This window comes from Schistocerca gregaria, chromosome 6, assembly GCF_023897955.1.
Source record: "Schistocerca gregaria isolate iqSchGreg1 chromosome 6, iqSchGreg1.2, whole genome shotgun sequence".
Classification (NCBI taxonomy): Eukaryota; Metazoa; Arthropoda; class Insecta; order Orthoptera; family Acrididae; genus Schistocerca; species Schistocerca gregaria.
The window spans coordinates 184,700,340-184,714,355 of NC_064925.1; the positions used below are offsets into that span (position 1 = coordinate 184,700,340).

At 42.2% G+C, this 14,016-nt stretch overlaps 1 protein-coding gene across 3 annotated transcripts in view; it reads left to right on the forward strand.

The window, feature by feature from the left end:
- LOC126278663 (uncharacterized) overlaps window positions 1-14,016 on the forward strand; it is a 40,893-nt gene that overhangs the window by 11,999 nt on the left and 14,878 nt on the right. For 2 of the 3 annotated variants that reach the window (XM_049978897.1, XM_049978899.1), the window contains exons 3-4: window positions 2,376-2,712; window positions 11,034-11,476. In XM_049978897.1, coding sequence (XP_049834854.1) covers window positions 2,376-2,712; window positions 11,034-11,476 — 780 coding nt within the window. The remainder of the gene's footprint in view (window positions 1-2,375; window positions 2,713-11,033; window positions 11,477-14,016) is intronic. The other variant, XM_049978898.1, reaches the window with a different exon arrangement.

Below are 14,016 nucleotides of genomic sequence, written 5' to 3' on the forward strand. Positions count from 1 at the left end.
GATCTGACTATGAAAGAATGTCAGTTTACTTTACAAATGCCCTCTAAGTAAACATATTGGCAGTTCAGCGTTATTTAAACGAGCAAGAAAACGTGTCCCTTAGGCACAACTGACAATCTGAAAATTACAAACTCTTATCTACAGGAATATTATGCCTGTTGGCCTCATATTGAGAAACTTATGAACGCACCAAATCAATGCTGGACTTGACAGATGATGGCAATGACTTGAGCAGATGCGAACAGAGTTGTCCTACGTTGCCGGTGCCGCAAATTATGCTCTCCGCCGCTAATGAGCGTAAGACTTGTAGAGCACCGCCGTCGTGCGCGTGGGTCGAGCTTCTGTTGGCAAGTCGATGATATTCTATACCCCGTTTTGTTGCTCTTCATGGGAAGCCATCCTAGACTATTTCAGCAAGATAATGCCCGCTCTCACAAGGCGATAGTTCCTACTGCTTGTTTTCGTGCTTGTCAAACCCTAACTTGACCCGCAAGGTCGCCTGATCTATCGCCTATTCAGAAAATTCATAGCATTACGGGTAGGCCCCACTGACCAGCTCGGGATTTTTGCAGTCTAACGAATCAATTGGACACAATTTACCACGGTATTCTTCAGGATATCTAACAACTCAAGCTTTATTGGCTTGCTCAATTTGTGTAGCCCTTTCTCTTGAGCATGTCATAGTTTTTTCTGAAATTATTTGTCTGTAAGTGTAAATCACCTCTACCATTTTCCGCCGAGTTACGATAATTCCTTTGTGATGCGTCATTTTTTTGTCTTAATGTACTTGACACTCATACTTCGTCATTTACACAACTATTGCTGTCCTTAAGGACGCATCCTGTACATTCGTTCAGGCATAACAATTTCTTCCCTCTTTGCTGCAATGCTTATTAAGGCAGAATCACTGGCGGAACTACCGATGTGAAAGTTAAAACATTAAATGCAGCGAATGCTTTATAACAATAAAGTAAAATGACGGTGACTCAGGGAGGATAGCAAAATTGTAAAAATGTACACAGGCGACTGTCAGACCGATGTAATGGGCACAAAAAATTTGACTGATCGAACTAAACAGAATCATAATCAGTTCTTCGGTGAGCCTGTTAGTCCTGAATTTAATAACGGAACCTCCCGAACCCCCCCCCCCCCCCCCCCCTCAGATTTAATTATAAGTTGCACAGAGAATAGACCTTGAAAAACTGAACACAGATCAATCGAGAAAACAGGAATAAGTTGTGTGGAACTATGAAAAAAATAAGCAAAAATATACAAACTGAGTAGTCCATGTGCAAGATAGGCAGTTCAAGGATAGTGAGAGTTTAGGACCGCCGTGGTTAGCGTGAGCAGCTGCGTAACGAGAGGTCCTTGGTTCAAATCTTCCCTCGAGTGAAAAGTTTACTTATTTTCTCAAAGTTATGATCTGTCCGTTCATTGACGTCTCTGTTCACTATAATAAGTTTAGTGTCTGTGTTTTGCGACCGCACCGCAAAACCGTGCGATTAGTAGACGAAAGGACGTGGCTCTCAAATGGGAACCGAAAACATTTGATCGCAAGATCATAGGTCAACAGATTCCTCCACAGGAAAACACGTCTGATATATTCTATACGACACTTATGACGGCATGTGCGTCACATGACAGGAATATGTTGTCGACCCACCTAACTTGTAAACTTGACGAATGGGTAAAGAGATTCTTTTACCTTGTCCGATTTAGGTTTTCTTGTGGATGTGATAATCACTCCCAAAAAGTGATGAAAACATGAGTTTGTCACATAAACTGCAACAATTTCACAGTCGCACAGTAGCACATTTTTCCCTGTGCTCTGTCAAAACATATCTTTCTACCGTTTTCAAATTTTTCCGTGTGTAGATCGTCAAATCCTGCATATGTCCAAGCAAATCTGGACGTGTCCTGGAATTTTGGAGAGCGAAGTTGATTATGTGCCCCCATACTACGGCGCAGTTACCTCGCATCGGACGGACGGGCAGATAATAATTGTCTGAAAATAAAAAATTAAACTATTCACTCGAGAGAAGACATGAACCAAGGACCTCTCGTTCCGCAGATGCTCACGCTAACCACGGGGACACGGTGCTCCTGAGCCCACGCTATCCTTGATGTTGCCTATCTTCCGCTTGGACTACTCAGTTTGTATATTTTGCTTATTTTTTTCATAGTTCCACACAACTTCTGTTTTCTCGATTGATCTGTGTTCAGTTTCTCACGCCTTATCCACTGTGCCAACTTACAACTAAATCTGAGGGGGGCGGGTGGTGCGATGGGGAGGTTCCCTTGTAACACAACTCATTAAGAAATTAAATTGAAGAAAACACGAATGTTTCATAATAATCTAACACTTCGTTTCACAGTCGCAAAATGCTGAAATGACCGAGGCTGTTGAGGGAACTACAGCGACAGGGAAAAATCTTACTGGCTCGCCGAGGTATGCACCAGCAACTGCGAGTGATCAGTCCAGTGACAACGAGATGTCGCTGTGGCCAGTATCCGGGCCATCCGGGATGCACGCAACCCCTCTCAGCGGCGCGATATCGCAGAGCGCCCTCCGCAGTGACGCCAGCACCTCCACCACCCCCGAGGATACACCGGTTCCATCTGGGTCTGCATCGGCGGCGGAATACGCAGGGGGACATCCCGAAGTGCCGCGACCGAGGCTTGACCAGTCGCAGATAAGGACCGAGGAAAGCGGTAAGATCACGCAAAAGGAGAGCTTGTTCCTATGTAACTACAGGTATTGCATTGCAAGGCGTGTGCGCGTCTGGCATCAGCATATTTTAAGTATTCGCGCACTTATTGTGCCTTCGCTTATATTTGTTTATATTTAGGCTTGCGACCTGCCCCGGTTTCGCAGAGATAGCAGTAATTGTAAGTACGAGGGTGGTTTGACAAGTCTGGAACCTTTCCATGTAGGACTGGAACATTTTTGTTGCGATCTGATTTGGTCCATTAATGGTTTTTGAAAGCCTGCGACTTTAGAAACAATAGGTTTGTTCATCAATAAATAAATCTTCTGCTACCAGTCACGACTTCTATTTATTTTTCGCACGACGCGTTATGAGACATAATTCCCATTTTTAAGTGCGTTTGTATGTATTAAGCCATTTCTTTAGATGTCAGTGTGAGTGAGTCTGCTTCATTTCGTTGACTTTTAGTGCAATATGTAAGAGACACCAGAATTTAGTCGGGCATCAATTCTTTTTGTGAAGTTAGTGGCGAAATTTAGAATAATTTGTACTTACAGTTTCCTAATGGTCCATTTATGCACTCTCTCATACACACTAAACATCACACACAACTTGTACACTTCATACATCGAAAATATCTTATGTAAACAAATCCATTACAATGATCTTACAGGTAGTCCAGAGATATTATAGGTATTCCATAGATTGTGTTTTTGTACAGAGGGTATTTATCTTAACAACTTGGTTCATAAATTACTTACATTTATTTTAAAATTCTGCTTATTTCTACGTTTTACTATTTTTATTTAAGTATATTATCGAAACATCTGAAGAAATTCACTGATTCACTTTCAAGTTTCTCATTTAATATTTATCTTTGTTTTCTGTAATGTGAATATATCTCCAGTTCAAGTAAATCCATTTTGTGTCCTTTATTTAGTCGATGGAATACTTCGACATTTTGCTCTATTTTTCCAAATGGGTGTCCTGTATTATGTATGTGTGATGCTATTGCTGGTGGTGTGTGTGTGTGTGTGTGTGTGTGTGTGTGTGTGTGTGTGTGTGTGTGTGTGTGTGCTCTAATGTGCTCTGTGTACCTTGTGTTGAAATTTCGGCCTGTTTGTCTTAGTAGAACTTGGAGCACTCCTGGCATGTTACCTTGTATATTCCAGAGTCTGAATATGGACCATGATTACACTTTATATTATGTATTAGTTTTTGTTGTTGTAGATGTAGAAAACCCAATTTTTACTCTGTGATTTTTGAAAATATTTGCAATCTTCTGTGACAAATTGCCTACTAGATATACATTTTTCTCTTTCTCTTCTGTGGTGCAGTTTGTATCTGGGTTTTTCGTCACTTTGTCTAAGATTGTGTTAACCATGGAAGCATTGTAATCATTGGCAACTGCAATCTTTTTAACTGTGTTTATTTCTTGTTGCATATTTTCTTGGTTCAATGGTATTTTTTTTTGCCTATGCATCATTGACCTATATGCTGGTGACATGGGGTTGCAGGGATTGTGGTGTCAGTCATTGTTTTTCCTATAAATTTTGAATGTGCATGTGTTGTCTTGTAATATTTGTCTAGAAAGTTGATACTTTCATTTTGCTTATGTTCCACTGTAAATTTGATTTTCTCATTTAGATTATTGAAATGATTGAGAATGTCTGGGATGTTTCTGGTATCCCCTTTCACTAACAGTAGTGTGTCGTCTACATATGTCCTATTAAATTCTATTTTCTTTAGTCAAGGTTTTTGGAAGGCAAATAATTTTTGTTCTAATTGATTTATGTATATGTCAGCTATGGTAAGTTCAGATGTTTAGTGTGTGAGACTGCACAAATGGACCATTTTAAAACTGTAAATACAAATTCTTCTAAATTACGCCACTAACTTCACAAAAAGAATTGATACCCAACTGAAAATGAGCGTGTTTCTTACATATTGCAATTAAAGGAAACGAAATGTAGCAGACTCACACACACTGACATTTAAAGAAATGGATTAATACACAAAAAAACGCACTTGAAAATAGGAATTATTTCTCGAAACGCGTCGTGCGAAAAGGAAAATAAAGAAAAATCGTGACTGGTAGCAGAAGATTTATTAATAAACAAATCTATTATTTTTGTTGCACCTTCGTGGTTGGTAAACTCGTTTATTCCAAGGATCGTATGAAGAATTTAAATGAAGTACGATTTATTTTAGATAGCCTTCAAATTTGGTCAGTGTGACGATTGCGATTGAAAAAACAGAATTCCGTGCTATTATTAAACATTCTTATTTGAAGGATTGGTCTGCCCCGCAAATGAAAATAGTTTTATGAAGTTCAAGCGGACTATGCACGTTCATTAAAAGACCATTTACTTTTCGATTAGCGAATTTAAACTTAGCGGATAAGCACCGAAGATGAAGCGCGTTCCAGTCGTCAAATCGACATTGCCACAATGGAAACCACTGAAGCCGAATAAAAATTCATGACATTACTGAGACTGTAGGTATCTCAACTGGAGCAGTACGAATGTTTATAAAGTTATTAAATTTTAAACCCATATTTGCTTGTTATTTAGGACAATCTGTTTCAGGCATTGAGCTCATTAAGAGAGATTTGATTGTCTAGGAAAAATTAGTATACTTCCAGATATGTCACGAAATGATGGGCAGTTGAAACTGCACCAGTGGTTCCAAAGTGTAAGCACTCCCTTAAAAAATCCAGTTGTTGCAAATTTCTTCTTTTATTGGTTGCTTATTATGATGATAAAATGCAATTTTGGGAAAAAATTTAATTTTTTATATGTTCGAACTCAAAGGGTCAAAGGTCCTGTTGCCTTTAAGAATCAGCTTGAACGCTTGCATGTCACCCTCAACTTGTTTCCCCCAAAAATGAACGTATATGGCCAACTTTTCCCTTGTCATAGAACAAAGAAAATTTTCTTACACTATATGCGTCAAGCTCTTCTCGTTTTCCAGTCAGTCATGTAATGTTTTCCTCCCTTTTTTTTCGGAGTTTCTCACATTACTTGTTCCACTCATTTCCTGAGACCATTGCTCCTAGCCCCTCATAATTAGTCTTTCTATTGTTGCAAGCACAAACATATTTTTCTTTTGTTATAGTATAGCAATTACTAAATGTTTCATAAGGTTGTATGTTAGATGTAACTTAACATAATAATATGTGTAAAAAACAAAATATGTAGAATGACAGGTTAGATTGAAAAGGTACAGTACGGCCTGACATTGAAAATAGGTAAAACATTCTTCGTTATTCTTGTTAGAATAACATATTTTTTGTAATAACTCAATTTCAATTAATACTCCGAAGCCAAATACCGGGGTAGGAAAGGACAATTTATTTAATTGATCACATGTGCACTCCCACAAAATAAATCCCTACATCCAATTTGGTGAGATCTGTTAGATGAATGAATGTATGGTTAACTAACTGCAGATACTGAAGGTGCAGTGTATGATCGTTGAGACAATCCTTTGGTGGAACCAAAGAGATGAAATTTACCAGAGCTTTGAGCACCTGAAATGTGGCTGACCAATATAGTAGCATGGTGTTCACCCACCTCGGCACAGGTACGAGATGACCTGAAGAACGGCCATGTTTCAGCACTCTGGCGCTGGATCTTGTGTTGGTAAGACCTGTCTTAGGTGTGCTCCATAAAGACAAGAGTGGGCAGAATGGTATGCATGTGAAATACTTGAGTAGTTTGGCATAATTGTTCCTCTATTTCAGGAACTTGTGGGGGGGAGAATTAAATGACAAGCACGTAATATTAAGGGGATTGTAGTAATCTTCGGAAGTAACCAATGGTCACAATGAAACCACATATAGCAATAAGTTGAAATACTTTTGTGGTAGTACTAAGTTGAAATACTTTTGTGGTAGTACTAAGTTGAAATACTTTTGTGGTAGTACTAAGTTGAAATACTTTTGTGGTAGTACTAAGTTGAAATACTTTTGTGGTAGTACTAAGTTGAAATACTTTTGTGGTAGTACTAAGTTGAAATACTTTTGTGGTAGTACTAAGTTGAAATACTTTTGTGGTAGTACTAAGTTGAAATACTTTTGTGGTAGTACTAAGTTGAAATACTTTTGTGGTAGTACTAAGTTGAAATACTTTTGTGGTAGTACTAAGTTGAAATACTTTTGTGGTAGTACTAAGTTGAAATACTTTTGTGGTAGTACTAAGTTGAAATACTTTTGTGGTAGTACTAAGTTGAAATACTTTTGTGGTAGTACTAAGTTGAAATACTTTTGTGGTAGTACTAAGTTGAAATACTTTTGTGGTAGTACTAAGTTGAAATACTTTTGTGGTAGTACTAAGTTGAAATACTTTTGTGGTAGTACTAAGTTGAAATACTTTTGTGGTAGTACTAAGTTGAAATACTTTTGTGGTAGTACTAAGTTGAAATACTTGCGTGTGTACTATAAGTTGGAAATATTTAAGAAATGGCGTGTCCAGGACTTCAAATTAGAGATGAGCACTTCCACGTGGGTAGTACTGTGTGTGTGTGTGTGTGTGTGTGTGTGTGTGTGTGTGTGTGTGTGTCTGTATATGAGACAAAGGATAGAGAAGTACTCGTCCAAGGTATCAGTTGACTCGCGCGTGTGACGAATATGATCTTAACATTACTTTGCGTGTTATGTTTCTGTGTGACGCTAGATTCAAACTCTAATACTCTGAGAGAGAAGCAACGTGAGTTAGCCATCTATCCAGCAACGCCACTTGGCTTGCATTGCACAGGAAGACGTGCATATATCCTCCAGAGTTCGTAGTAGGAAAGAAAAGTTACGAAGTGGGGCAGTGTCGTGTGAAACTGGGATGAATACTAATTGAAGTGGGAAAGCTGAAAGTGAAGCGATTCTAACGTTGTGACTATTCTTTGTGATGTATTCTATGTTGCCAGTGTGATGTATTTCACGTAATTTAAGTATGTGTGGTTTTCATGGGAAAGTAGAAAGATAGGTTCAGAGCTTCTACCATAGATACTAGTAGACTGGCCTTGCTGTGCAGAAGTGGGATTTCAAATCATCAGTCTGCCATCCTATGTTTGTATCGTATTTTCCCCACATTTCTCAATTGACTGCCAAACGCTTCCAAAAAAAATTACTTTTTATTTGCGAAAAATTATGCCAGAACTACATTTGACCTGGATTTGTTCACAGTACCATTTATAAAATCTAACAAATACACCGAACGCCACTCTGGTGGGTAGCGGAACGAAATTACTATAAACTATCAATTAAAGTGAAATGTCGTTAAAATTCTTTTAAACGGTAAGAGTGGGCTCGTGTCAAAACTTTAAACATTGGATTCGCCGCGTTTTGAGCTCTAGTCACCTATTAAAGAAAAAGGAATATGGGAATTACGTCAACTATAGGTGCCAAAATTGTCGACTTTAGGAACAGTTCCATTTTAGAGTATAAATTTCAGGCGCTCTTTAAAGGGTCAGTTCCCACTATTTTTACAAAAGTTTAAACTATCAGTTAAAAATATTGTAGATGAAAGTTGAGACTTAAAAGTTTCAGAAAATTATTTTGGAGCCTAGGTTTAAAAATGACACACTGTAAATATACATTGTAAATAATAACCTATCAAAACACTTCGAAGTGCTTCGAGCAAAGGCGCGTATGTGCAGATGGCTTAGTTTTTCCGTTTCAGGGCCTGTATCCAAAGCTGCCTTCGGTTTTCATCCTTAGGGAACCTATGAGTAGGAACTATAAACAACTATACTTACTTCTGTAACCGAATTATCACATATACTTTCCAAAATGTAAAGAGTTTGACTTTACAGGCACCACTTTAAACACTTCAATTTACGCGATAATCTATTTCAAGTGTAAAAAAAGTCACTTCAGCAGATTTCAATAAACACATCTGCACTATCACAGAAACACTTACACGTGAAATACACTCCTGGAAATGGAAAAAAGAACACATTGACACCGGTGTGTCAGACCCACCATACTTGCTCCGGACACTGCGAGAGGGCTGTACAAGCAATGATCACACGCACGGCACAGCGGACACACCAGGAACCGCGGTGTTGGCCGTCGAATGGCGCTAGCTGCGCAGCATTTGTGCACCGCCGCCGTCAGTGTCAGCCAGTTTGCCGTGGCATACGGAGCTCCATCGCAGTCTTTAACACTGGTAGCATGCCGCGACAGCGTGGACGTGAACCGTATGTGCAGTTGACGGACTTTGAGCGAGGGCGTATAGTGGGCATGCGGGAGGCCGGGTGGACGTACCGCCGAATTGCTCAACACGTGGGGCGTGAGGTCTCCACAGTACATCGATGTTGTCGCCAGTGGTCGGCGGAAGGTGCATGTGCCCGTCGACCTGGGACCGGACCGCAGCGACACACGGATGCACGCCAACACCGTAGGATCCTACGCAGTGCCGTAGGGGACCGCACCGCCACTTCCCAGCAAATTAGGGACACTGTTGCTCCTGGGGTATCGGCGAGGACCATTCGCAACCGTCTCCATGAAGCTGGGCTACGGTCCCTCACACCGTTAGGCCGTCTTCCGCTCACGCCCCAACATCGTGCAGCCCGCCTCCAGTGGTGTCGCGACAGGCGTGAATGGAGGGACGAATGGAGACGTGTCGTCTTCAGCGATGAGAGTCGCTTCTGCCTTGGTGCCAATGATGGTCGTATGCGTGTTTGGCGCCGTGCAGGTGAGCGCCACAATCAGGACTGCATACAACCGAGGCACACAGGGCCAACACCCGGCATCATGGTGTGGGGAGCGATCTCCTACACTGGTCGTACACCTCTGGTGATCATCGAGGGGACACTGAATAGTGCACGGTACATCCAAACCGTCATCGAACCCATCGTTCTACCATTCCTAGACCGGCAAGGGAACTTGCTGTTCCAACAGGACAATGCACGTCCGCATGTATCCCGTGCCACCCAACGTGCTCTAGAAGGTGTAAGTCAACTACCCTGGCCAGCAAGATCTCCGGATCTGTCCCCCATTGAGCATGTTTGGGACTGGATGAAGCGTCGTCTCACGTGGTCTGCACGTCCAGCACGAACGCTGGTCCAACTGAGGCGGCAGGTGGAAATGGCATGGCAAGCCGTTCCACAGGACTACATCCAGCATCTCTACGATCGTCTCCATGGGAGAATATCAGCCTGCATTGCTGCGAAAGGTGGATATACACTGTACTAGTGCCGACATTGTGCATGCTCTGTTGCCTGTGTCTATGTGCCTGTGGTTCTGTCAGTGTGATCATGTGATGTATCTGACCCCAGGAATGTGTCAATAAAGTTTCCCCTTCCTGGGACAATGAATTCACGGTGTTCTTATTTCAATTTCCAGGAGTGTACGATGCCATTTCCCCCGACAAAACGCTGAGTACAGCCATAAGCGCAACACGAAACTATGGTTTGCCAACATTCACGTGACTTCAGTCCAGAGATGTTGGAGCTACGAAAATGACGTCAGTGCCAGTCTATTATATTTATGGTCGAAGGTTCAGAGGCAGTGGGTTATGTTTGTTCCTTTTTGTTCCGCTCGGTCTGGAGTAAATTTTCGTGATAGGTGTGAGTCGAAGCGTGATATAGCAAAAGATCCACCATCCTATCCAGAAAGTGCAGTGTACCGTTAGATAATTACAAGACCATAACATAATCATCAATGTAAAGTAATGCCAATTGGGTGGAGTTTCTCATGTGTAATTGTTGTACAAAATGTAATGGTGTGTTTAGGTTATCTTTGAATAATAATAGAATTTATGGGAAGAAAAAATATATTGAAAAGAAGACTGGTGGCCTCGTTCTTTTAATAGTGTGTTGTGAGAATGTCCTGAATTTGTGTGTGCGCGCCATTCATATTCAGTGCGACGGCCACGTGTTGATCAAAGCCGTTGGGTAAGAAAGAAAATGTATTGCCAGAGCGTAGTGAACAATGAAAGTTGTGTAAATTCCTAATAGTCAGGTGTGCGTTATCCGTTTCCGTTGCGTAATATTCAAACAAGAGAATAATTTGTAGCTTAATTGTGGGTACTAGAGCTCATAATCAGTCATTGATGTTCCTCGAGAAATAAGAATAAATCCATTCGCTTGGCAGACCACTCATCTCCTCATCTTGCAGGCCTGACTGCTTGATGCCACAGTATGAGCAAGGGTTGTGGGTGCCTCTCAAGACGTATAAGAATGACTCTTATCTTACGTCTCTAATCTATTCAGTTTAAGTAACTAGATTAATTAATCACTAAATAATAGACGTTTATCAGTAAGAGATTTTTGTAGCAACAGGTGTACGTAAAGAGGTCTGCAGTAACACGTTTAAACATGTGGCAGGTGGCGTCTTGCAGATGGGTGGTCCTTTAGCCACCGGAAAGAAGAGCCAGAGGGGCGCAGTGACGGTCTCAACTGGTCACCAAGAGCGGTCTCCCACCTCTCAACGGCGGGTGACGGACGGCACTAACAGCACTCCACCGGGCGCTGGAAGGTTGAGTGTGGGGACCGTAAAGCAGTGGACCCTGCCGACGCAGACTGCTGTAAGGACGCGGATTTTTAAATCTAGCCCCATACACTGGGGGACACCTGACACCAGCTCATCCAATGTGCAGTTGGAAGGTTCACCGCGGCGTCGCCCTTCCCCAGAGAGGCGCCCGCGCTGTGGGTCCGCCCCAGTCTGCTGGCCGCAGTCCAGTCTGGGAAGCTGGGGACGGAGCAAACACGGCGACCGCCGACGATCACGCAGTCGCGAACGCTCCAAATCCGTAGGAACATCTCCAGAGGTGAGTGGGCGCCTACTACACTTGATGACATCGCTGTAATCGTCACATCTTTAGGGTACAGCAGTGGAAATCAGTATAAAGTCATAGATATTTGTAGGTCGGAATAGCTGAGCACAGCGTACACTAATGAGCCAAAACATTATAACCATAGCACACTGCGTCGTTGGATGCCGCATTGTGGTGTAGCGGGCACGTGACGCTGTAACAAAAGTATGAAAGCGGAGTAGACATGGAGTGGAGATGACCCTAGCGAAGATATGGGCTGCAAATAGGGAAATAAATTGAGATAAGCGTCTTTGACAGAGGACAGGTCATTACGCTGAGCCTGTCTACGAGTATCTCGAAAACGGTGAAGCTGGCCGAATGTCCACGTGCTACTGTCGTGAACATCCACGTAAAGAGAGGGGTCAGTAAATCTAGTGTCTGTAACCTCAAGAGTGAGCAGCACTTTTGGTGGGGGAATCGACCTTTCCCGGAAGAACCCTGGCTTACAGGGCCACCCAAAATTAGTTGCCTGTTACCTGTATAGCAGTGTAGTTAGGCGTGCAGTGATACACGTAGTTGTTCGTTGGATCTTAGTTGCCAGTGCCAGTTGAGTTTGTGTACTCACTCATATACTTCAGTATCCGGAAGTGTGGATAGTAGCCCTGCGTTGCAAGAAAATGTGCAGAATACGAAGAGGTGGTATTTGCGGAGTAACTAGCGTTCGATCGTCTCTAACGTTATTGCAGTGTCTGTTAAGGAGGCGACACGAAAAGAACTGTTGGCTAATATTACCAGTCCCAATCAAACACTGCAGTTTATGCAGACGTCAGCCTCACCACAATAGAACGCATAAGGAAGGAACGCGAAAACAAAGTGCATGGTTTACTGGAATCGCCGCGAACAACTAATTTAGGGAGGAAACCCATCGTTATAGACCGTTTCACAAAATCGGTCATTCGACAAACGACGGAGGACTTTTACATAAACCAAAGAATAGTGCCCACTTTCCTTGGCACACAAGACATAGCGTGAAATGGGATTTACCTGGAAATACTTTTTAAACATGTTTACGAAGACAGTGGCAAAAAAGTAGCGCGAATCGAACTAATAAAACACACTAAATTATAAATTTCTGGTTACTTCTTAAACACTCTTCGTGTTGCAAGAATTATTAAGTTTCAATGCAGCCCTTCAAAGAAAACTTCAACCTTTTAGTAGAAACACACAGTAAGAAGTTTCAAATTCTACACATTGATTGCACTTTATCTGGTTCGTCTTACGAATAGAGGAACATACATTCACATGAATAGGCATTCGGTTCTATGTTTGTAGTAGGATCCTGACTTCCGTTAATGTAATTATATGTTAATATCATTTACTCTATAATGTTAGTTTCGAAGAAGGTATCGTCTTTTGCTTTCCTTATATTCTTAACGCATTTGTCTAAAAATAAACGGCGTTGCCTCAGATTTGAAGCGCGCGCTGCGGAAGGGACTATACTACGTGTGAAACATCCTGTAGAAGCGCCCTTTGACGTAGCAGGGTAGGCAGGGTGGGGAAATCGCACGCTCGCTCTTCAGTTTACCGACAGACTATACCTCTGAGCGCTAAATGATTGGACGTCCATGACTTTTCGCAGAGCGTGCGTTTCGGAGGCTTGTGTCCAGTGTAAAGGTGGACAGATGGGAGGTGTTTAGCATCCGTGCAGAAAGAACACACTGCTGGGGTACGCACAAGTGTTTCAGAGGATGTCGTTCATTGTACAGTGTTGAAAGAGGAGCTCCCAACTAGACCACCGCTGCGTGTCACATGTTGACCCAACGACACCGTCTATTACGAATGGAGTGGTCAGAGGACCATCGAGATTCGACCGTCGGTCAGTGGAAATCTACGCGCTCATCGGGTGCATCACTTTTTTTTTTTACTAAACTATGTCGTTTGGTTGTCTGCGCAAACACAAACGCCGGCTCTAAACCTGCAGCGCACTCTGTACGCTGGATAGTGGAAGCAGTAATGTGCTATGGGGGACTTCCTCCTGTGCTTACATGGGATCTATGGTAGTAATCGAAGACACGCTAACTGCGAACACCTCTGCCCCTTCATGCTCGATGTCTTCCCCGAAGACGATGTTATCTTTCAGCAGTTTAATTATCCGTGTCTCGGAGCAAGAAACGTGGTGCAGTGGTTTTAAGATCATTACAGTTATCTCACGTTGATCTTTGTGCTACATTCACCTGATGTAAATCCTACGGAACCCATCTAGGTCGCTATAGGGCACCATCACCGAGTACACAAACCAGTGGCCTGATATTTGTGCGAATTACATGACCTATGGGAATAAATCAGTGATGTATTTCAGTCGAAAGACAGACAAATATGATAAGCAGGTGGTCATAATGTTTTGGGTCATCAGTGTAGGTGCAGTGATGAGATCCAGTATACTGGCAAATGCAGTCAACTAGAATCGTATTTGTTAGCAGTACAGTATAAAACAAGATATCGATTCAGGTGTCAGTGTATGGACCACGGTATAAAGACAGTCGGCTCTGTACAGT